At 33.3% G+C, this 23,623-nt stretch overlaps 1 protein-coding gene across 1 annotated transcript in view; it reads right to left on the minus strand.

The window, feature by feature from the left end:
- The window catches only part of LOC141338047 (low-density lipoprotein receptor-related protein 1B-like), a gene marked incomplete at its 3' end in the record, with an annotated part of 171,078 nt that overhangs the window by 120,136 nt on the left and 27,319 nt on the right, over positions 1–23,623 (minus strand). The window contains exons 7-11 of the mRNA XM_073843617.1: positions 20,561–20,765; positions 11,714–11,906; positions 4,502–4,627; positions 1,893–2,021; positions 373–492 (exon numbers count right to left, since the gene is read on the minus strand). Coding sequence (XP_073699718.1) covers positions 373–492; positions 1,893–2,021; positions 4,502–4,627; positions 11,714–11,906; positions 20,561–20,765 — 773 coding nt within the window. The remainder of the gene's footprint in view (positions 1–372; positions 493–1,892; positions 2,022–4,501; positions 4,628–11,713; positions 11,907–20,560; positions 20,766–23,623) is intronic.

Genomic DNA, 23,623 nt, shown 5'->3' on the forward strand with positions numbered 1-23,623 from the left:
ATAGTGAAGATACAATAAAACTATCTGTAATGAGAAGTGTTTTATTCAAGTGTTTACAAAATCAAGTTTCTACAATCATTCAGATTCCTGCATTGCTGGCAAGAGTACAGCATTCATTGACCTTCGCCGAAGCACAGGGATGCCAAGATCTGTGGTTTGTACTGTCTACATTATAGATGTGTTTCTGCATTAAAGCTTAATGTTGTTATTTAGATGTTCAAGCAAGGCGAGAATTCAAGAGTTCTATTGATTGATGGACTGCATTCCTCTGGAGAGTTGGGCAGAATGAAGGGAATAAAAGAAGATTCCTGAACTAAACAACTCTGGACTGATCATGGGTTTAATACTGTGAGAAAAAGTAAAGATACCCACTGTTACAATAAACTTCATCGGAGTTATCCCCGCAATCATTCACGCCATTACAGAATCGATGGTTGGCCACACACCGCTGGTTATAACACGATTTAAAGCCGTGTCTGCAGTTCCGGTTCTCTAAAGAAAAAGGTAAAGCTAAGATTAGGCATGGGACTGTACAATAAGATGGTTTTTTTTAAAGAAAAAAAAATTATACATAAAATAATAAATAATTCATAATTAATAAATGTACAATAAAGATCATAACCTGGTTCCACAATCTGGATTTATAATATGAATCCTGATCTGAATCTAGACTAAAATCTCCAATCTATACTTGGAGCAAAGGAAATCTGGATTGCAATCTATATGTATAATGGTAACTACAATCTGGATCCAGATCCTAAATTCTGATCAGTTTGAATTTGAATCATAATCTTGGTTTCAAATTTAAATTCACAACAAAATGAATTTGGATTTCAATTAGGATGTACAATAAAAATGATAATCTGAAATACAATATTTATGTATAATTGTATTTACAATCTAAATTCTGATCAGTTTGAATCTGAATCACAATCTTGGTTCAAAATCTATATTTATAAAAAAATTACTTTTTGATTTCAATTTGAATATAATTAGAATCTATATCTTGGTTTAGCATCCACATTCACAACCAAATGAATTTGGATTTCAATTTTGGATATACAATAAAGATCATAATCTGATTCCAAAACTCTTTATTCAGAACAACCAGAATTTGAATCATGATCTGGATTTAAAATATGAATCCTAATCTAAATTTAGACCACCATCTTCAATTAAATTGGAAAATCCAGATTTTAATTTATGTGTGTAATTGTTTACACAACTTGGATCTGGAACCAAAATTCTGATCAGTTTGAATCTGAATCATAACGTTGGTTTAAAATCATAATCTGTTAATCTGAATATATTCAGAGAAAATAGAATCTGAATCATAATATGGATTTAGAATATGGTCTGAGTCTAGAATCTAGAACCTAGAACACACTGGGAAATCTGGATTACAGTGTCTATATGTATAACTGTATTTACAATCTAGATCCAAAACCTAAATTCTGATCAATTTGAATCTGAATTGTAATTTGGGTTTAAAATCCATATTCACAACAAAATAGATAGATAGATAGATAGATAGATAGATAGATAGATAGATAGATAGATAGATAGATAGATAGATAGATAGATAGATAGATAGATAGATAGATAGATAGATAGATAGTGTACAGTCTGGATAGTAAAACTATCTGAGATCTGAGAACAACTGTTTCATTAGAATCTCTGCTTGAGAAAGTAAAGACAGAGGGAGAGACAGACAGAGCAGCAGTCGGCCGTCACATCACTCGCACTCATTACGTTTTTGCCAGGCTGCTGTAAGCTTGTCTTATTAGTCGGAGTCACAGGAGAACAGGAAGACCTTCTGTAGCTTCCTTCATTCAGTTTAGAGATGAAACCTGAGGGCTGAAACACAGCACCCTGCCTGACTGGGTTCTTACCGCAATACTGCATCTTCTCATCCGACCTGTCTTTGCAGTGTGCGATGCCGTCACATGTCAGTTGGTAGTCGATGCATTCCCCATTTCCACACTGGAACTCTGAGTGGATGTTACAGGAGGAGTTCATGGCTGGAAGATGAGAGTAAAAGAGATTTGTAGATGTGTGATGTGCTGCCCTGAAGTAAAGATTAGGGATGTGCATTGACTGCTTAAGTGTTTGACACATAATCAGCTGAGGACAGACATAGCAGAGTTACATTTGCACTTTTATTTTTATTTTTTTACTGTTAGCCTATGTACACAAACTTCAGAGGAATGTCTCTTTGCCCTTTGCATCATGTCCCATGTGTTCTGTTCTATTCCATCAGATGCACTATGTCTAGCTGTTTGAACACAAAAACACATCTGTGTATAAGCCCCATAATCCTCTCCAAGCAGGGAGTTGAGCGCAGTTGCAATCCTGGACTGAAAGTCACTGTGCATATTGTCCGTATGCAACCATCCTGAATCACACAACTGTGCTTTCATTTTTTTTGTACTCATGCCTATCTCTAATAATAAAAAAAATAAAAAAATCCCAGGTAGAGTAGATTGGTGGTCCAGTATCAATATCTACACAGAAGCACCCAGAACCATCTAATTTCTAGATCTAGCCAAAAGTATTAATTATGCAAATGTGGTGTAAAGAAACTGGCTTCTAGACATGGATCATCTATCCAGATAGGACTCTGTAGTGGCTCCAAATAGGTGAAAATATGAGCACTTGGCATTTTTAAAGTGTAAATGAAAAGGAATTTGGGTCACAATTTGGATTAAGAATTTATTCCCAAGCTGAATACACAATTTAGATTTAGAATCTATATTCAGAGACAAATCTGAATTCAAAACTGGTTGCAAAATTCAATATTTAAAACAAACAGAATCTGAATAATTATCTGTATTTAAAAAATGGATGACAATCTTCATATTGAATCCATATATTCGAAGGAAGGGAAATCTGGATTGCATTTTGGATGAGAAATTAAATTTTTGAATACAGATCCAGAACCTAAATCTTAACAAAATAAATCTAAATCACAATGTGGATTTCAAATGTATATTCAGAGCAAAATTTGGATTCAAAACTGGTTCTACAATTTGATATTCAGAGCAAACAGAACCTGTATCATAATCTGTATTTAGAATATGGATCATAATCTAAATCGAGTTCACAATCATGGTATTGTACTCAAAGATTTGAAGCGAGGAAAATCTGGATTGTATTTTGAATGTGTAATTATATTTTAGAATACAAATTTGGAATCTAAATATGAACAAAATAAATCTGAATTACAATGTGGATTTCAAATGTATATTCAGAGCAAAAGTTGGATTCAAAACTGGTTCTACAATTTGATATTCAGAGCAAACAGAATCTGAATCATAATCTGTATTTAGAAAGTGAATCATAATCTAAACCCAGATCACAATCTTGTATTGAATGCATATATTCGAAGCAAGGGAAATGGACTGCATTTTGGATGTGAAATTATATTTTAGAATGCAGATCGAGAACTTAAATCTGAACAAAATAAATATAAATTACAATATGGATTTAGAATTTATATTCAGAGCAAACAGAATCTGAATTATAATCTGTATTTAGAATATGGATCATAATCTAAATCTAATTTACAATCTGGATTCAGAATTTATATTTAGAGCAAAATGAACTTGGATTACAATCTGGATGTACAATATAGATCAAAATCTAGTGCCAAAAAGCAAATGGAATCTAAATCATTATCTGGATTGGGAATATGGATCATAATCTGAATATAGACCACAGTCGTCATATTCAAAATCTATATTCAGAGCCAGGGAAATCTGTATTGTTTTTTTCTGAACTGTTTTGGTTGCAATGTGGATGCTTAATAGAGATCATAATCTGGTTCCGGAATTATATATATTTACATTAAATGGAATGTGAATGATCTGGGTTCACATTTAGAATTTGGATCACAATCTGAATCTAGTTCACAATTATGGATTCTGAATTACATTGTGTGCACAATTAGCTTTCATAATATGGGTCCAGAACCTAAATTCTAAGCAAAATGAAGCTGAATCATGATCTGGATTTGAAATCTATATTCAGAGCAACATGAATCACTGTCACTATTTGGATTTGTAATTGACATTCAGAGCAACAGGAAGGATGCTGCAGCAATAAGCCTCGCTGCTAGATTCTGCTTCAGTTTGTTCCTAGAGCAGCAGCGTGTTCTTCTCACTATGCTAAAAGCAGGCATTCTGTCCCACATGCCCCCTGTTTCTCAGCTATCCGCCTCCAGACCTGGGTCACCGCAGACCTGAACATTCGCTCTGAATTTCAATTCAGAGCCGATCAGCCACCAAACAATTCTCAAAACCTGTTTTATCACCAGCATCCCAAACAGAAATATCTGCTATTATTATATTATTATTTGCCAACATACACACAGCCTCAATACTAACAGACATGAACTTAGCAACATAATTCAAAGTACTGGGACATACTAGAAAATTTGGGGTGAGTGAAAAAGTCCAAGAAAATGAGTGAGAGATACAGAGAGAGAGGGTACAGGACTTACATACACATCTGTTATCATCCAGTAATATCCGTTCTCCACGGCAAGTACAGTTTACCACACCAAGTGGAGTCAAAAGGCAAAGGTCATGGCAACCTCCATTATTCACGCTGCATGGGGATGACTCACCTAAAAGTAATAAGAGAAATCCTTGGTAACAAATCCATCATTTTAGTGCATTGAGACAAATCGTGACATTTTTTATTGAGTTTTACAGTTCATACTGAGGGTTCGAAATTAAAATTTGTATACACATTCAGACATGGTGCCAAATGTCCCTATGTTTGGTACCATATTTGAATGTGTATGAAAATGTAGAAAGGATTGGCAGACAAGATGGAAAAAAAAAAGTAGCTTGGAAATCCTACAAAGTTCTTAAAAAGAAAATAATAATAAATAAAACACACTTTCAAATTGTAAATAAATAAACAGATAAATAAAATAATAATTGTATTTAATAATGTGCAATCTGGATTTAGAATATGGGTCATAATCTATACTGAATCTAGACCACAGTCTTCATTAAGAATCAACATTTAAAGCAAGGGAAATCTGGATTACAATTTGGATGTACAATAAAGATCATAACCTGGTTCCACAAGCTGGATTTATAATGTGAATCCTGTTCTGAATCTAGACTACAATCTTCAATCTATACATGGAGCAAAGGAAATCTGGATTACAAACTATATGTGTAATGATAATTACAATCTGGATCCAGATTCTAAATTCTGATCAGTTCGAATCTGAATCATAATCTTGGTTTAAAATCTATATTTACAACAAAATAAATGTTGGGATTTCAATTTAAATGTAGAATAAAAAGCATAATCTAGTTCTAGAATTATGTATTCAGAGCAAACAGAATCATAATCATAATCTGGATTTAGAATATGGTTCCTAGTCTGAATTTAGACCACTGTTTTCAATTATAATCTATATTTAGAACAAAGGAAATCTGGATCACAATCTATATGTGCAGTTTATATATGTGTTTTCACAATTTGGATCCAGAACCTAAATTCTGATCAGTTTGAGTCTGAATCATCAAAATAAATTTGGATTTCAATGTGGATGTACAACAAAAATCATAAACTGTTTCCAGAATTGTGTATTCAGAGCAAATAGAATCTGAATAATAACCTGGGTTTAGAATAAGAATCTTAATCTGAATCTAGACCACAATCTCCAATTAGAATCTACATTTAGATCAAGGGAAATCTGATCACAATCTATATGTATAATTGTATTTACAATCTGGATCCACAATCTAAATTCTGATCAGTTTGAATCTGAATCATAATATTATGATATCTTATATTCACAACAAAATGAATTTGGATGTACAATAAAGATGATAATCTGATTTCACAACTCTTCATTCAGAGCAAAAAGAATCTGATCCATAATCTAGATTTAGAGCAAAGGAAATCTGGATTACATTCTATATGTACAATTGTCTTTACAATGTGGATCCAAAACGCTAAATTCTGATCAGTTTGAATCCAAATAATACATTTGGTTTCAAATATATAGTTACAGTAAAATTAATTTGGATTTCAATTTGGATGTACAATAAAAATCTCAATCTGGTTTCAGAATTAAATATTTATAGCAAACAGAATATGAATCACAATCCGGATTTAGAATATGAATCCTAATCCGGATTAAGACATCAATCTTCCATTAGAATCTATATTTAGAGCAAGAGAAATCTGGATTACAAACTATATGTATAACTGTATTTTCAATCTGGATCCAGAACCTAAATTCTGATCTGTTTGAATCTGAATCATAGTCTTGGTTTAAAAATTAATTTCACAACAAAATGAATATAGATTTCAATTAGGATGTACAATAAAAATCATAATCTGGATTACAATCTATATGTATAATTGTATTTACAATCTAAATTCTGATTAGCTTGAATCTGAATCACAATCTTGGTTCAAAATATCTATATCCATCAAACAATCTATATTCATAACAAAATTAACCTTTGGATTTCAATTTCAATACAATTAGAATCTATATTTAGAACTAAAGAAATCTGGATTAAAAATTCTATATAATTCAATATAACTGCTTTTATAATCTGGAACCTAAATTCTGACTCAGTTTGAATCTGAATCATAATCTTGGTTTAGTATCTACATTCACAAACAAATTAATTTGGATTTCAATTTTGGATATACAATAAAGGTCATAATCTGATTCCAAAACTCTTTATTTAGAACAAACACAATTTGAATTGTGGATTTAAAATATTAATCCTAATCTAAATTCAGACCACCATCTTCAATTAAAATGGGAAATCTGGATTATAATTTATATATGAAATTGTTTACACAACTTGGATCTGGAACCAAAATTCTGATCAGTTTGAATCAGAATCATAATTATGGTTTAAAATCATAATCTGTCTCCACAAATAGAATCTGAATCATAATATGGATTTAGAATATGGTTTGAGTCTAGAATCTAGAACACACTTTATATAATATAACTATGTATAACTGTACTTATATTTTAATTTGTATTATAATCCAGATGTAGAATATGAATCCTAATCTGGATCTAGACATCAATCTTCACTTAGAATCTATATTTAGAGTAAGGGAATTCTGAATTACAAACTATATGCATAACTGTATTTTCAATCTGGATCCAGAACCTAAATTCTGATACATTTGAATCCGAATCATAATCTTGGTTTATAATTTAAATTCACAACAAAACAAAATTTCATTTAGGATGTACAATAAAAATCTAAATCTGGATTACAATCTGTATGTATAATTGTATTTACAATCTATTTACAATCTAAATTCTGATCAGTTTAAATCTAAATGACAATCTTGGTTCAAAATCTATATTCATAACAAAATTAACTTTGATTTCAATTTGAAAACAATAGAATCTATATTTAGAGCTAAGGAAATCTGTATTAAATCATAATATGGATTTAGAAAATGGTCTGAGCCTAGAATCTAGAACCTAGAACACATTCTTCAGTTAGAGCATGGGAAATCTAGATTACAGTCTCTATATGTTTAATTGTATTTACAGTCTGGATTCAGAACTTAAATTCTAAGCAGTTTGAATCTGGTTTAAAATCTATATTCACAGCAAAATGAATTTGGATTCAATTTGGATGTACAAAAAAAATCTCAATCTGGTACCATAATTATATATTCAGAGCAAACAGAATCCGAATCATAATCTGGATTTAGAATCCAATTCACAATCAAGTTGGATGTAGAATCAGATCTGAGCAGTTCAGACCGAATCTTTCTAGCATATTAATTAATATAAAAAGGCTCTTTGTATTATTTAGTAATGAGCACAAAACATGTTTGCTTATTGGAATTAAGAACAGCATTCTTGAATGCTGTGTGAAAGATTTTATTACATTCTGACTGCCTTTCAGAATGCTCTATTTTCAATGCAGCCTACGGCATATGATGTCTTTTAACACAATACATTCAGCCTCGCACCACACACACACACACACACACACACACACACACTCAAGGCTTGAAGGGCATTCTTGCAGTGCCAGTCAGAGGGTTGGGCTCCTCAGCGGGTGTGAGTTTGAACTGTGCTTGGCACAGACGTTGGCGTGGAGCGTGGGTCTCTGAACCGTGCCCTATCTACACACAAGCGGCTGCCAGACTCCAGAGCCATGGGCCGAGCATATTCCCCTGCACAAATGGTGAGGATTCAGATGAGTGCATTGGGCTAGCGTCTTTCACCATAGCGACATGGGGCTTCAGTCCTGGGAGGCTTTTGCTTATTATGGGATGGGGCTTTTAATAGCTTGGACTCTTCGATGCCTGATTTCTGTTGGCCGGCCATTATAAAGGAATGTTTATTAGTTGGAATAAAAGGAACTGCAGATGGTACCCACTTTTAAAGGGAAAGTTAACATAAAAATAATAATGATATCATTATATTTGGAAGGAAGAAGTCATGTGGTTTGGAACAGCGTAAGGGTGCATTAAGTTGGGGAATTACTTCAAAATTCAGCATTTTATAGTACCGTCTGAGCGAATTCTCCTAATAGAGTCGTCTGCGCTATATAGATATGAGGGACGGTTGCTACCGAGGTCTAAATCTCCTAAGAGAGTCCTGAGATGAGAAAAGCACCATTTGCAGATTGGGATGCCAAGCATCTAAGCAGCTTCCATTAGAGTCCTTTGAAACACTGAGGCTTGAACCGCAAACAAAGAAACGTGTGTATCGAAGCCAAGAAAGAAGCACAGAGGAAAGTCTGCATTCTATAAATTTGTCACGTTCTATAAATTCTGCTAATTCTGTAAATTTCATGGTGCACTTTTACTTCCTGGGTGAATCGAGGGTGGTTTAAAAGATTTGCGCCTCAGGCACTTGAAATGTGGTGCTCCTTGTGAGTTTCAACAGATGCAATTACCAAGCACTGCAGGTTTAAGTTTTGTGGTTGGGGAATATAAACGTAAAAGTCACCATGTGCGCCAAACGGGATTTATGTAAATTTAGAATTTATTTACTTCCAGCAGTGGTCCAGCAGAGTCTCAAAATATTCAAAAGAGTATTTTAAAGGAAGGACCCAAGATGGATTAGCACATCTAAAGCATGCAAATATATTTATTAATCTTTTTTTTTTCTTTAAATTTGTATATGTATATATTTTTGTTATGAAAATAAAGTGCACATCTTCTAATTGGAATTTCTATGTCTCTTATTTAGAAAAACACAAGAGAAAACTGAATTTAAAATACTGATATAAAATACAATGTAAACTGTAATCTGGACCCAGAATCTAGATTCATAACTACAGGAATATGTATTTAGAGTCTAAATTATAATTAGATGTGTACTTAGAATTTATATTCAGTGTATTTAGAATTTATACTCAGTGTAAACAGAATTTAAATTACAATTAGATATGTACAACATAGATTGTAAACTGCATCAGGAATCTAGTTTTTAAATAAATAAATCTGAATTATAAACTATTGTACTAATTGCATAAAGTATAATTCACTATTTTTCATTCATAATCTATATATTTGAAGCAAACTGAATCAGCGTTGTAATATGAATGTGAAACATATATCATATTCTGAATCAAGAATCACACTTTGAGTGAACAAGAACCTGGATCACAGTCTGCATTTATAGTCTACTAAAACTAAATTTAGGTCGGAATTTGTATTTAGAAATTATGTATTCAGAGCAAATAGAATCTACATTGCAAAATGGGTGTAAAATACAGATCACAATCTAAATCCAAAATCTAGGTTTAAACCAAAGGTCACAATCTGAATCTGAATCACAATTACAAATATGTTTTGAAAATATAATCACAAAAGAATCTAAACTGTAATATGGATTTAAAATATGTATCATAATCTGAACCCTGAATGTGGATTTAGAGTTAAAAAATAATTTGAATCGCAGTCTATTTTTATAATCTATTTGATCACAATTTATATTTAGAATATATATATTAAGAGCAAATATAATATAGATTGCAATATAGGTGTACAATACAGATCAGAATCAAAAATCTAGATTTAAATCACAGTCTGCATTCATAGCATAAATCATACTTTTTGAATGCAGATAAACTATCAAATGTGGATTTAGAGTAAAAACAAATCAGTATATTTATTTATCTGATTCAAAATCTGATTGTAAATCATATAATTTGAATATACATTACACAGAATAAATATTGAATACATATTAGATTACATATTAGAATCTATATATCCAGACCAAATATAATCCAGATTACAATATGTACAACATAGATTGTAAACTGCATCAGGAATCTACATTTTAAATAAATAAATCTGAATTTTAAACTATTGCATAAATCACAAATTTTTCATTTATAATAATATATGTGGAGCAAACTGAATCTACATTGTAATATGAATGTAAAACATAATATGAATCAAGAATCTAAATTTAGAGTGAAGGATCAAAGTATGCATTTATAGCCTACTTCATAAATCTAAATTTAGATTGCAATTTGTATTTAGAAACTGTGTGTTCACAGCAAACTGAATCTAGATTGCAATATGGGTGTAAAATACAGATCACAATCTGAATCCAAAATCTAAACTTAAATCAAACAGAATTTGAATCACAGTCTGTATTTATAGCACGACTCATACTTTTTTTTTTTCAAAAATAGATCACAAACTAAATTATAATATGGATGTAAATATATTATAATCTGAATCCTGAATCACAGTCTATTTTTACAGTCTATTTAATAAATCTAAATTTAGATCACAATTTATATTTAGAAACTATATATTCAGAGCAAATAGAATATTGATTGCAATATAGGTACAATACAGATCATAATCTGAATGCAAAATCTAGATGTGGATTTTAAAAAAAGAGTAAGAGTATCTGTATATTTATCTATCTGATTCAAAATCTGATTGCAAAACATTTGAATATAAATGGACACACAAAATAGATCACAGATTCAAAGCAACAGGAATCTGAATCACAATCTGCATTTGAGTCGAGGTCATAATCTAAACCCTAATCACAATCTTGATTCAGGATTTGAACATACAGATTAAATCTGAATCAAAAACTTAGACTTAGAGCAGGTCCTTTACTCTGGACACAATTTATTTTACTTACTGAAATATGTCAGCCTGTAGTTACTGGATGAGTCCCCTCTAATGATGTACAGTCACTCAATATGATTTGCCTTTGTATTTATCACACCGTGTTGACATAAGCTTAGTTTGTCCTGTAATACGTAGAGTAAGCAAAGAACACCGTGACTACGTTCATCTTATCTGACCCTCATGTCAGAATGTGTTGATTTTGTTCTAGCTTCACTGCACACCCATCAAAAAAGCCCCCAGTGACTTCTGCCGCATCTAACATCAGTGCCTTTGCATTGTGTTTACTGTCATCACAGAGTAAGCATATCAGACACCTTGTGTGAATAATAAAACAAGCTTTATGTGACCAATACAAACAAGACTCCGCTACGTCAACCAGGAAAGGTGTTTATCCGCTTGTTTTCCAGAACATTTGGTTTTATAACTCTCTTTAATTCGAGGGTTTTAAAAATATACTACCATAGTTTGTTGACCGAACACTTTAGTATCGATATAGCTAAAAACATTTCGTTTAAATTAAATGTTAAAACAGTTGAGTCATGTGATAGAACAAAGGAAATTAATCACGTACAGCTGTTGGTGTCGTTGGAAACAGCAATGATCCCCATCGGTTGATGAGGGATGTCAACGCGGAGGACTTTCGTATTGGCTCCAGTGAACTTATCAGAGCGGATCACGGCCCGCTGCGTCCAGTCAGACCAGAAGATGAAGTCTCTGTAAATTGCCAAGCCAAAGAACGTTCCGGGTCCTGATTTCACAATGACCTACAAATATAGAAAGAAGAATTTAGGAGAGGGAAATATCCTGGTAATAAAAGGCTGTTTTTACAAGAGCCCTATTAAATATTTCAGGTTATAGACTAATAGTCAAAAGTTTTGGTGAATTTATATTTCTCATGACCTCAAAAAGTTTGTAAACTTTTTGGACTGATCTTTAAATGCCAGATAGCAAGACAGATGGATGAAACTATGGATAGATTGATGAATGGACAAGCAGACAGACATGTTGAACTATATATAAAATTATAGAATGATGGATGGATGGATGGATGGATGGATGGAGAGGTAGAATATTAGACAGAATGATAGACAGACGTACGGACAGATAGATAGAAAGACAGACTGACTGACAGAAGTAGAACAATAGAATGATGGATGGTTGGATGAACAGAACAACAGATTTAACTATAGATAGAACGATAGTACGATAGAGTGACAGAATAATGGAATGATTGATGGATGGATATTTAAATGTCAGATAGATAGCAAAACAGATAGATGAAACAATGGATTGATGGATGGACGAACAGACAGACAGGGTGAACTATAGATAAAATGATGGATGGATGGATGGATGGACAGAGGTAGAATGTTAGACAATGACAGAATGATAGATGGACGGATGGACGGATAGATAGATAGACGGACTGAGAGGTAGAACAATAGAATGATGGATAGGTGAACGAAAAGAGAGGCAGGTTGAACTATAGATAGAATCATAGAATGATAGCATGACAGAATGATGGAATGATGGATGATGGATGGATGGATGGATGGACAAGTAGAATGAAAGACAGAATAACAGAATGACAGAACAATGGATGGATGGATGGACGGACGGTTAGATAGACTATAGATAGATATAGATTGAGCTATAGATAGAGTGACAGAACGATGGAATGAAGAATGGATGGATGAACGGATAGAATGATGGTTGAATAAACAGACATGCAGATGGATGGACAGACAGGTAGACAAACAGACAGACAGGTAGAATGCTAGAATGATGGACGGACGGACATGCGGATGGACAAACATGAGGACTGGCGGACAGATCGACAGATAGACAGATAGATAGACAGGTAAAATTATAGAATGATAAATGGATGGACAGACAAGTAGACAGACAGACATGTAGAATGATAGAATGATAGATGAATGGATGTTTGGACATGCAGGTAGAACAATACAATGATGGATGGATGGACGGACATGTGGACAGAAAGACAGACAGAATGATAGACGGACATGCAGATGGATGGTTGGACAGATGGTAAAACAATAGAACGATGGATGGGTTGGCCAACAAACAGACAGACAGGTTAAACTATAGACAGAATGACAGAACAATAGACTGATGGAATAGACTGATGCACAGATAGGTAGACAGACATACAGACCGGTACAACAATAGAACAATGAATGGATGGATGGACGGACAGGTAAAATAATAAATATAATTATAGAACAATAGAATGCTGAAGAGACGAACTGATGGACAGGATGGATGGACAGACAGACAGACAGACAGGTAGAATGATAGAATGATGGATGGATGAATGAATGGACAGACATGCGGATGGATGAACATGCGGGCGGATGGACAGATGGACAGATAGATAGACAGACAGATTGGTAAAATTATAGAATTACAGATGGATGGACAGACAGTTAAACAGAAAGACAAGTAGAATGACAGAATGAAGACGGACATGCAGATGGATGGACTTGTGGATGGGCGAACATGTGGACGGACAGACAGATAGATAGACAGGAAAAACAATAGATTGATAGATGGATGGACAGAGACAGACAGATAGACAGACAGACAGACAGACAGGCAGACAGACAGGGAAGGCAATAAACGATAGATTGGTGGGCGAACAGTCAGACAGGTTGAACTATAGATAGAATGACAGAACAATAGACTGATGGAAAAGATGGGTGCAGAGATAGGTAGACAGATATACAGACAATACAGATATACAACAATAGAACAATGGATGGATGGATGGATGGACATGTGGACAGACAGCTAAAATGATAGAATGATGGATGGATGAATGGACAGACATGCAGATGGATGGATGGACAGACAGCTAGAACAACAGAATGATGGATGGACGACGGACATGTGGACAGATGGACAGATAGACAGACAGACAGATAGACAGGTAAAATGATAGAATGATAGATGGATGGATGGACGGATGGACAGACAGATAGACAGCAGGCAAAATTATAGAATTAAAGATGGATGGATGGATGGTCGGACAGACATGCATACATACAGGCAAAATGATGGATGGACAAACAAATAGACAGAATGATAGAATGATGGGTGGACGGACATGTGTATGGACAGACAGACAGGTAAAATGATGGATGGATAGACAGACATGCGGATGGATGGGTAAACAGATAGATAGATAGACAGACAGACAGACAGACAGGTAGAACGATAGAATGATAGATGAACGGATGAACGGACATGTGGACAGACAGACAGAATGATAGACGGACATGTAGATGGATGGTTGGACAGATGGACAGACAGACAGACAGACAGAATGATAGACGGACATGCAGATGGATGGTTGGACAGATGGACAGACAGACCGACAGGTAGAACAATAGAACAATGGGCGGTTGGATGGATGGACAGACAGTCTATTTATAAACAATGCAATTGTAAAACTTTCCAGCACTGGTAATAAATAAATGAAAGCATCTCTCCTGCCGTACAGCACACTTCCATCAGGTGGTTTACTTTATGTGCCTCAGCACAAAGGCGCACAGACCAAAATAAAGCACACTGAGCATCTGTATAATTCACACAGACACACGGGCCTGTCCAGAGCCGGAGGGGAAACCACAGTGACACCCGAAGGACAGCCCTCCTCCATTATCCCCCACATTATAAATGATTAACCCAGATCTACAGAGAGTGTAAATGGAATCGCTGTCGTAACAGACACAGGGATACAGTACATCACGCACAGCCTCGAGGGGGAAGGTAAGCTGTGTTTTCAGAGGGCCTGTTCTACGTGCCTGATGGAAATGAAAGAATCAGAAATGAACAAAATCTACACTCAACAAATGTGTGTAAAATTAGACTTTGGTAAGTACAATAAAAGCTAGTCACCGTTTGGTAAATAAATAAAGAATTCCAAATAAACAGAGATACCAATATTTCTGTGACATTATGATAGGATACAATGTCCACAAAACAACCCACAGCAAATTCATCACTACAGTTTCTATGATAACTGCATGTAACCCATCAACAAAAATAGAGGCTGCACACAATTTTTCCAGCTTGAAGGGCTTTTCATGTTTTTCGCTATTTATTTCCAAAAAGGCTTTCGTGAGCCACACACATCTGTTCTGAAGTGCAGCATTAAGCGCTCTTCAATAAAACACGCAGACACAGATGTCTCTGAAGGGTCGTCCGTTTGAATGCCAGAGTCTTTCTGTAATAATAGGCGGCTCGATGGGCGCGTGGAGAGACGAGACTCGCGCTTTAATCCACGATGACAACATGTCAAACACGTGTTCGCACCCTCGTGCAGTCAAGACGTCTTTATTCCCAAGTGTTCCGTCGCCGCCCGCACATGTGTGGGGGATCAGGATGAAAGATTCGGCAGACACATCTGCGTGACGTTCTCATATCAGAGCTGTCGTCTCGGCAGGTGAAAACCTCTTCATGCTCTCAAGATCGAAACTTTTTAGCATTGAATTACGAACCAGTGGACAAGAACATGACATTCCCGCTCCGAGAGCAGGCTTACGTTTCAAGTAGCTTCTAAGCAGGGATTATCACAGACGTTGCTCTCCAATGATGTGATGGAGGGTAACTCAAACATATTGAAAAAGCTATACTAGCTACATTTCCATCGCCCTGTATTTCTCTGCATTTTGAAGTATTGGATCAAAAATGAATGATGGAAATGCCAAATTTAGCAAAAAAAACATTTTTCTCATTTATTGCGTTTTGTCTGCTCGCTATGAGGCACAAGCAATTTATTTTATATGAAAATTGTTCTATTAAATGGCTTCTCCAACTTTTCTTAGTGATATTTAGTGCCAGTTTATCAGGAAGTGACGATTTTGTTCTCTTTGACTCGTTAAATGGAATCTAGACAGGTGGAGCTGGGGGAGGTGGAGGGTTTCTGAAGCATGCTGCAATTGAGAGATATCTTGCAATTCTAACTATCTCTCACAATTCTGACTTTTTTTTTTTTTTTTTTAGAATTGCAAGTTTACATTTTGCAATTGTGTAATTGTTACTTTTTTCCCCCTCGGAATTCTGAGATAAAAATTTACAATTGTGAGTCTGTAAGTCAGAATTGAGAGATATAAGCTTACATTTCTGTATTTTTCTCAGAATTGTGTGATATAATGTCACAATTACAAGTTATAAAGTCAGAATAGCAGCACATAAACTAGCAATTGCGAGAAATAAAGTAAGAACTGCAAGACACAAACTCGCAATTCTGACTTTTTTTTCGCGGAATTGTGAGTTTATATCACGCAAATCTGACATTTTTACAACTGCGAGTTTATATCTTGCAATTCTGACTTTCTCTTACAATTCTGACTTTATTTCTCAGAATTGCGAATTTACATTTCGCAATTGCATCATTTTGATTTTTTTTTTCTAAGAATTGTGAGATAGAAAATCACAAAGTCAGAATTCTGAGACATAAACTTGCATTTCTGTCTTTATTGTCAGAATTGCGTGATATTAATTCAGTTATGAGTTATAAAGTCAGAACAGTGCAATATAAACTAGCAATTGCGAGAAATAAAGTCAGAATTGTCTCACAATTGCACATTTATATCTCGCAATTCTGACTTTTTTCTTACAATTGTGAGTTTATACCTTGCAACATCTCTTACAATTCTGACTATCCCCTCACAATTCAAAATTGTGAGTTATAAAGTGGCAAGACATACACTTGGCATTCAGATTTTTTCTCACAATTGCGAGTTTATATCTCACAATTCTGACTTTCTCAGAATTGAAGTGCTTATAAAATTGTCAGAACTGATTGTTATTTTTATGAGCGCCAGAATGATTAGTGACATTGTGAAAGATTTTTATCTGCCATTTTTCCATTAAAGAAATAGTTGTAAAATTGTTAAAAACTGAAAACTACAAATGAGTTGACGCAAATGCTTTTTAAAGCCAGCTATAAACAGAAAAGCCTCATTTGAAAGCAATAACATTAGTGTGACATTTCTACAACACATTCACTATGTTCTTTAAAGAAACTGTTAAAATAACAGATCTAGAAATGTGGAGCTGGGGGAGGTGGAGGGTTTCTGAAGCACGCTGTAACTGCTACAAGCAAGCACTAGTCCAGGGTTGCCAGGTTTTCACAATAAAACCTGCTTAATTGAGTTTTTGAGGTTTTTTTTAAAGAGTAACAGAACTGGATATTTACAGAAAAAACAAAACAAAGAACTGATTAGGTTTTAATAAGCGGCAGAATGATTTGTGACATTTTACAAGTTTACATTTTGCAATTGCATAATTTTGACCTTTTCTTCTTAATTCTGAGATAAAAACTTGCAAATGCAAGTCAAAGTCAGAATTGAGAGATATAAATAGATATGTCTTTTTCTCAGAATTGTGTGATACAATGTCAAAATTACAGTTTTAATTCAGAATATAAAGTCAGAATTTTAAGATATAATCTTGCATTTCTGTCTGTTTTTCTTAGAATTTCATGATATAAAGTCAGTGACGAGTTAGTGACTTTTATTCTCAGAATTGTGTAATTTAGTTTTTTTCCTCAGAAAAAAAGTCCCTGTAAGATATAAACTTGCAATTGCGAGTTATAAAGTCAGAATTGAGGGATATAAACTAGCAGACAACCTCGCAATTCTGAGGGAAAACAAGACACAATTCTTAAAAATCTTTATTTCTAGAGCTTGCAATTCTTTTTTTCTCAGAATTGCGTAATTCTGACTTTTTTTCCAAATTCTTAGATATAAACTCGCAATTGCAAGTTATAAAGTCAGAATTGAGAGATATAAACTTGCATTTCTGTCTTTTTCTCAGATTAATGTAATATAAAGTCACCATTACGAGTTATAAAGTCAGAATAGCAGGAATATAAACTAGCAAGTGTGAGAAATCAAATCAGAATTGCAAAACAAACTCGCAATTCTGACTTTTTTCTTGCAATGGCAAGTTTATATCTCACAATTCTGACTTTTTGCGAGAAAGTCAGAATTGCAAGACATAAACTTGATATTCTGACTTTTTTTCGCACAATGGCGAGTTTATATTTCGCAATTCTGACTTCTTTCCTACATTTGAGAGTTCAAATCTTGCAATTCTGACTTTTTTCTTACAATTGAAAGTTTATATCTCACAATTCTGAATTTATTCAGAATTTTGAATTGTGAGTTTACATTTCACAGTTGCATAATTTTGACTCTTCTTAGAATTGTGAGATATAAAGTCACTTATAAAGTCAGAATTTTGAGATTAATAAAAAAGGAAAAAGTAACTTAAGAAATTCCGAGTTTATATTCTGCTATTTTAACCTTATAACTCATAACTATGACTTTATATCACATAATTCTGAGAAAAAAGACAAATGTGAGTTTATATCTCTCAGTTCTGACTTTGTAACTCACAATTGTGAGTTTATATCTCACAATTCTGAGAAAAAAAGCGAAAATTATGCAATTGAAAAAAATAAAGGCAGAATTGCAAGATAAACTCACAATTCTTACATAATTTTGACTTTTTTTCTCAGAATTCTGAGATATAAACTCACAATTGTGAGTTGTAAAGTCAGAACCGAGAGATATAAACTCACATTTGTCTTTTTTTTCTCAGAATTGTGTGATATAAAGTTACAGTTATGAGTTATAAAGTCAGAATAGCAGGATATAAACTCGCAATAGCAAGAAATAATGGCAGAATTACAAGGCAAACTGGTAATTGTGATTTTTATTCTCAGAATTGCATAATTTTCACGTTTTTTTTCTCAGAATTGTGAGATATACAGGTAAACTCACAATTGTGAGTTATAAAGTCAGAACTGAGAGATATAAACTCGCATTTGTCTTTTTTTCCTCAGAATTGTGTGATATAAAGTCACAGTATTATTATAGTATTATAAAGTCAGAATAGCAGGATATAAACTCGCAATTGCAAGAAATAAAGGTAGAATTGCAAGACAGACTCGCAATCCTGAGAAAAAAGTCACAATTGTGAGATATGAACTTATAATTCTGAGAAAAAAGTCTGAATTGTGCAATTCTGACTTTATTTCTCAGAACTGGAAGTTTATAAACCTAAAGCGAGTCTAAATCTTGCAATTCGGAGTTATTTCTTTTTTATATCACACAACACTTACTTTATAACTCACCACTGCAAGTTTATATCTCACAATTCTGACTTTATAGCTTGCTGTTGCGAGTTCATATCTCACAATTGTTAGAAAAAAGAATTGTCCAATACAAAGTCACAATTACTTTTTTTATATTGTATTCACTGGCAGAAATGGGCTTCAATAGCAATGAGCCTCATTTGAAAATAATAACAGTGCTGTGTTCTACAACACATTACTATATCACTACTATAACATTTCTACAATGCACTGACTACCTTTGAAGAAACTGATTAATTACGCAGTGTTTAAGTGCAAATATATTAACAATATGCTGTATATATGAACATAATTAATCACTTTCCAACTGCTGCAGTTCCATTGGTTAATACAAGTAGCTTACACTTTACCTTTATGAAAGTAAATAAGGTCATTTGTTTGCTGTTATTAAAAAAAGTTTCATCTAATTTGCATGATTAATTCAGAACTCCTGGGAGTTTGAATGTGTGGCTTCGCATTTTTTTTTTTTTTTTTCCTCTAGAGGAAGTTTGAAAAGGCTGGAGTTTAAATCTGTCAGCAATAACCTAGATGCCACTGACAGGATGCGCCTCGCTAGCCTTGCTATCCGTCTGACACGCAACAAAACAAATCTTCCTTTTGTTCGCCCAGACCAATTTTCACCTTTTAATAGCCTAGTGAGCAGGTAGTTTCATTAGCCAGCTAGAACCCATTTAGCGCGTCACAACATCGTTGGTGGTTGTCAACTGAAAAACAGCAAAAGCAAAACCTCTTACCTGCAGCTTTTGGCCTGCTTTAGCAGTTTGTGGGATAATTCCTTGAGTAGAGTTGTAAATATGTTTGTTTTACTAAATTCCTCGTCAGTAGTTAAACTGACAGTCCTACTCACTATGTATGACAGAAACATGGCATACTGCATCCTGAAGGTGAATAGATGACCTTAGAAAACACCGTTACCTAGAACTAAGATCAATAAGAAGAAATGTTCAGTTATTGTTTAACAGAGTTAGGGCCTTTTATTTGGTCCTCCAGGCAAGAGCAAGTTTTTGGTTTCAACTGACAATGTACTGAACCCACGCAACCTGTTTTCAGTGGATGGGATCGAAGTTTCTTTATGTCCTCCTTCAATGCCTCACCTCAGCCTAACAGAAAAGCTTCACAAAGGCTGAAAGACATTCGCGGAGCTCTTAAGACACAGGCTCCGCTTCAGCTAATGCACTTCTGTGCATTTTTTAAAAGTCCCACACAAAGCTGCCCCATACTTACGTATCTGTGCGTGCCGTCGTAATCACACCTCTCGATGTGGCCCAGACTGCCGTCAGAAAAATAGAGCTTTTCGGCTTTGTGGTCAATGGTGAGTCCATTAGGTGTGATGACATCCACGCTAACAATGACGCGGACGTTCCGGCCGGTTAAGGTCGATCTCATGATGCTCGGCTTCTGCTCGTTCCAGTTAGTCCAGAACATCAAGCTGGGGGAAACGCAAACAGACTGTTAGCTGTCACATCATGTCCTGAAGTCCTAAAGAACTTGAGCATTTGAGTCATCCTCAAAAATGTCAGTACATTAGATAATGTCAAACTTAAGTCATGCAAGCACTTTTCTCAGAATTTTTCTCACTTTTCTGAGCCATTAGTTTTTCAAATGTGACATATTTCAGACATACTTTAAAAGTGACATTTAAATATCACATTTAAAATGTGCATAAAAAAAAAGAAGAAACCAAAACTTGGGTACAATCAAAAGTGTTTTATGCTCGTACTTTTATTATTTATATATATTTATTTATTTTATTTATTTTTTGAAAATACATTTATTTCATATTTATTTTATTATTTTACATATATCTTGAATTTTATAATAATAGTTATAATAATAAGTTTTATTATAAGTATTATTATATTTATTTATTTGTATTTTTTGTTTTTTGATTGTTAGTACATATATGACTTTTTCACAAAAATGGAGCTGGCTGATAACTGTGTTTAAATAAATAAATAAACAAATACATATTATTATTATTATTATTATTATTATTATTATTATTATTATTATTATTATTATTATTATTTTTAGTACAGATATGGCTTTTTCACAAAAAATGGAGCTGAGTTTAAATAAATAAATATAATAATAATAGTAATAATAATAATAATATTAATAATAATAATAATAATTTGTTATTATTATTATTATTATTATTAGTTTGTTTTAGTATAGACATGACCTTTTCACCTTAATGGAGCTAGATGAGAACTGAGTTAAAATAAATAAATAGACTAATAATAATAATAATAATAATAATAATAATAATATTAATTATTATTATTATTAGTAGTATTATTATTTATTTATTTATTTATTTATTTATTTTAATACAGAAATGATTTTTTCACCAAAATGGAGCTGGTTGAGAACTGAGTTTAAAGAAATAAATAGACTAATAATAATAATAATAATAATAATAATAATACTAAGAAGAAGAATTATTATTATCATTTTTATTTATATTAGTATTATTATCATTTTTATTTTATTTTATTTTATTTTTTATTTTATTTTATTTTATTTTATTTTATTTTATTTTATTTTATTTTATTTATTTATTTATTTTTATTTATTTATTTATTTATTTTATTTATTTTTTTATTTTTTTTTATTTTTTAATTTTTTTTATTTTTTTTTTTAGATATGACTTTTTCCACCAAAATGGAGCTGGCTGAAAATTGGGTTTGGATAAATACATATTACTTTTATTCATTGTTTTTCTTATATTTACTTTTATATGTGACCAAAAAAACTACTTTTTATAAGTATATGATCAGTTGCATAAAAAAAATATAATAATAAATTTTATTAAATGAACTCGTCAATCTGACAGCCCTATATTTTTTATTCATTACATATGACAGGACTTTTCATAAGTCTCTGACCAGTTTTTTCATTATATTATATTTTACTTTATTTTATTATTTATGCATTTGTATATTTTTTACGTTTCATAAGTTTATGATCAGTTGCCTGTATATTATAATTAAAATAGCCTTACTTCTTATATTTTGCAGAATGAATGAATTATTTATTTGATCAAATTTATTTATTTATTTATTTTGTATAGTCAGCTGAATTTTCATATGTGTATGATCAGTTGCGTAGTACTTTATGTAGATAATTATGTCACCCCTATGTCCAAATGTCGTTACATTAGATAATACCAAGCTTAGCTGCATCTTCTAGCAACTAAAGTGAATGTTTTTTTTTTTTTTTACATTTTTTGAGCCATTCCTTCTTCAAATCTGCAAAATTTCCGACATACTGTGAATGTTTTCTTTTGAATGCCACATAAAAATGTCACAAGTCTACACACAAGTCTTCTTAAACCAAAAGTGCACCCTTCATGCTGCGCTACACTATGCTAATAGCCTCATTAAAAATGTATTCATCTGCAATTATAATTAAAAAAGCTACAGCCTAATAGCATCAGCTCTTTTTCCTTTTAATGTGGCAGAAAAAGACTGGTCGGTGGAAGGACGAAGCATGTCCTTGTGCTTGAGACGAGTGTGGGCATGTGACGGCACCTTGCAGTGTCAGCCGCTAGTGCCGGTGTGTGACTCCTAGCTGTGATCTTTGGCAGCTTTTGAATCGCTGGGACTTCTTGCTGACAGCAGCAGCCACTTATTGCCGTGCTAATGCTCTAACAGGCTAACGCACCGACTGCTACAGTCCAACTAAGTGCTGTCAGGATATGAAGCGGTGAAATGTTCCTTAGAGTCCAAATAGCTTTGTTAACGCTACAGGTAAAAGATAGCATACTGTTTTTTAAACCATTGAGAAGCCAAAGGGTTCGCAAAGTCTAAATTTTCAATGTTACAAGCACAGTAATGCCCCTGTTTATTATAGTACACCTGAAGAACACAATGCTAATGCTAGCATAGCCTTGTTTACCTGTAGCAGTTCGACAAAATTAACCCTAGCTAACATGTTTCGATTCTATACACAACATTTTCAAGCATCAAGGAATTTTTATAGTCGAAAGTCTGACCGAAATAGGAAAATTTGCCATTTTACTGAATAGAATTTAGCCCAAAAATGGCGGGAAATGCTGAAGTCACTTTAAATGTAGATAGCTGAGCTAAAATCAAACTAAACTACAATCTCTTTTATAATCTCAGTTTATCTCAAAATATCTTACAATTCATGATTGGTGGTGAAATATTTCTTAGAGAAGAAACAGCCATTTTAATGCTAAATGCTAAAAAAATAGCATACTTAAATCCATGGAGAAGTAATAAGCAATACAAGGGTTCACAAAGTCTAAATTTCAGATTT

This window comes from Garra rufa, chromosome 7, assembly GCF_049309525.1.
Source record: "Garra rufa chromosome 7, GarRuf1.0, whole genome shotgun sequence".
In the NCBI taxonomy this organism is placed as follows: Eukaryota; Metazoa; Chordata; class Actinopteri; order Cypriniformes; family Cyprinidae; genus Garra; species Garra rufa.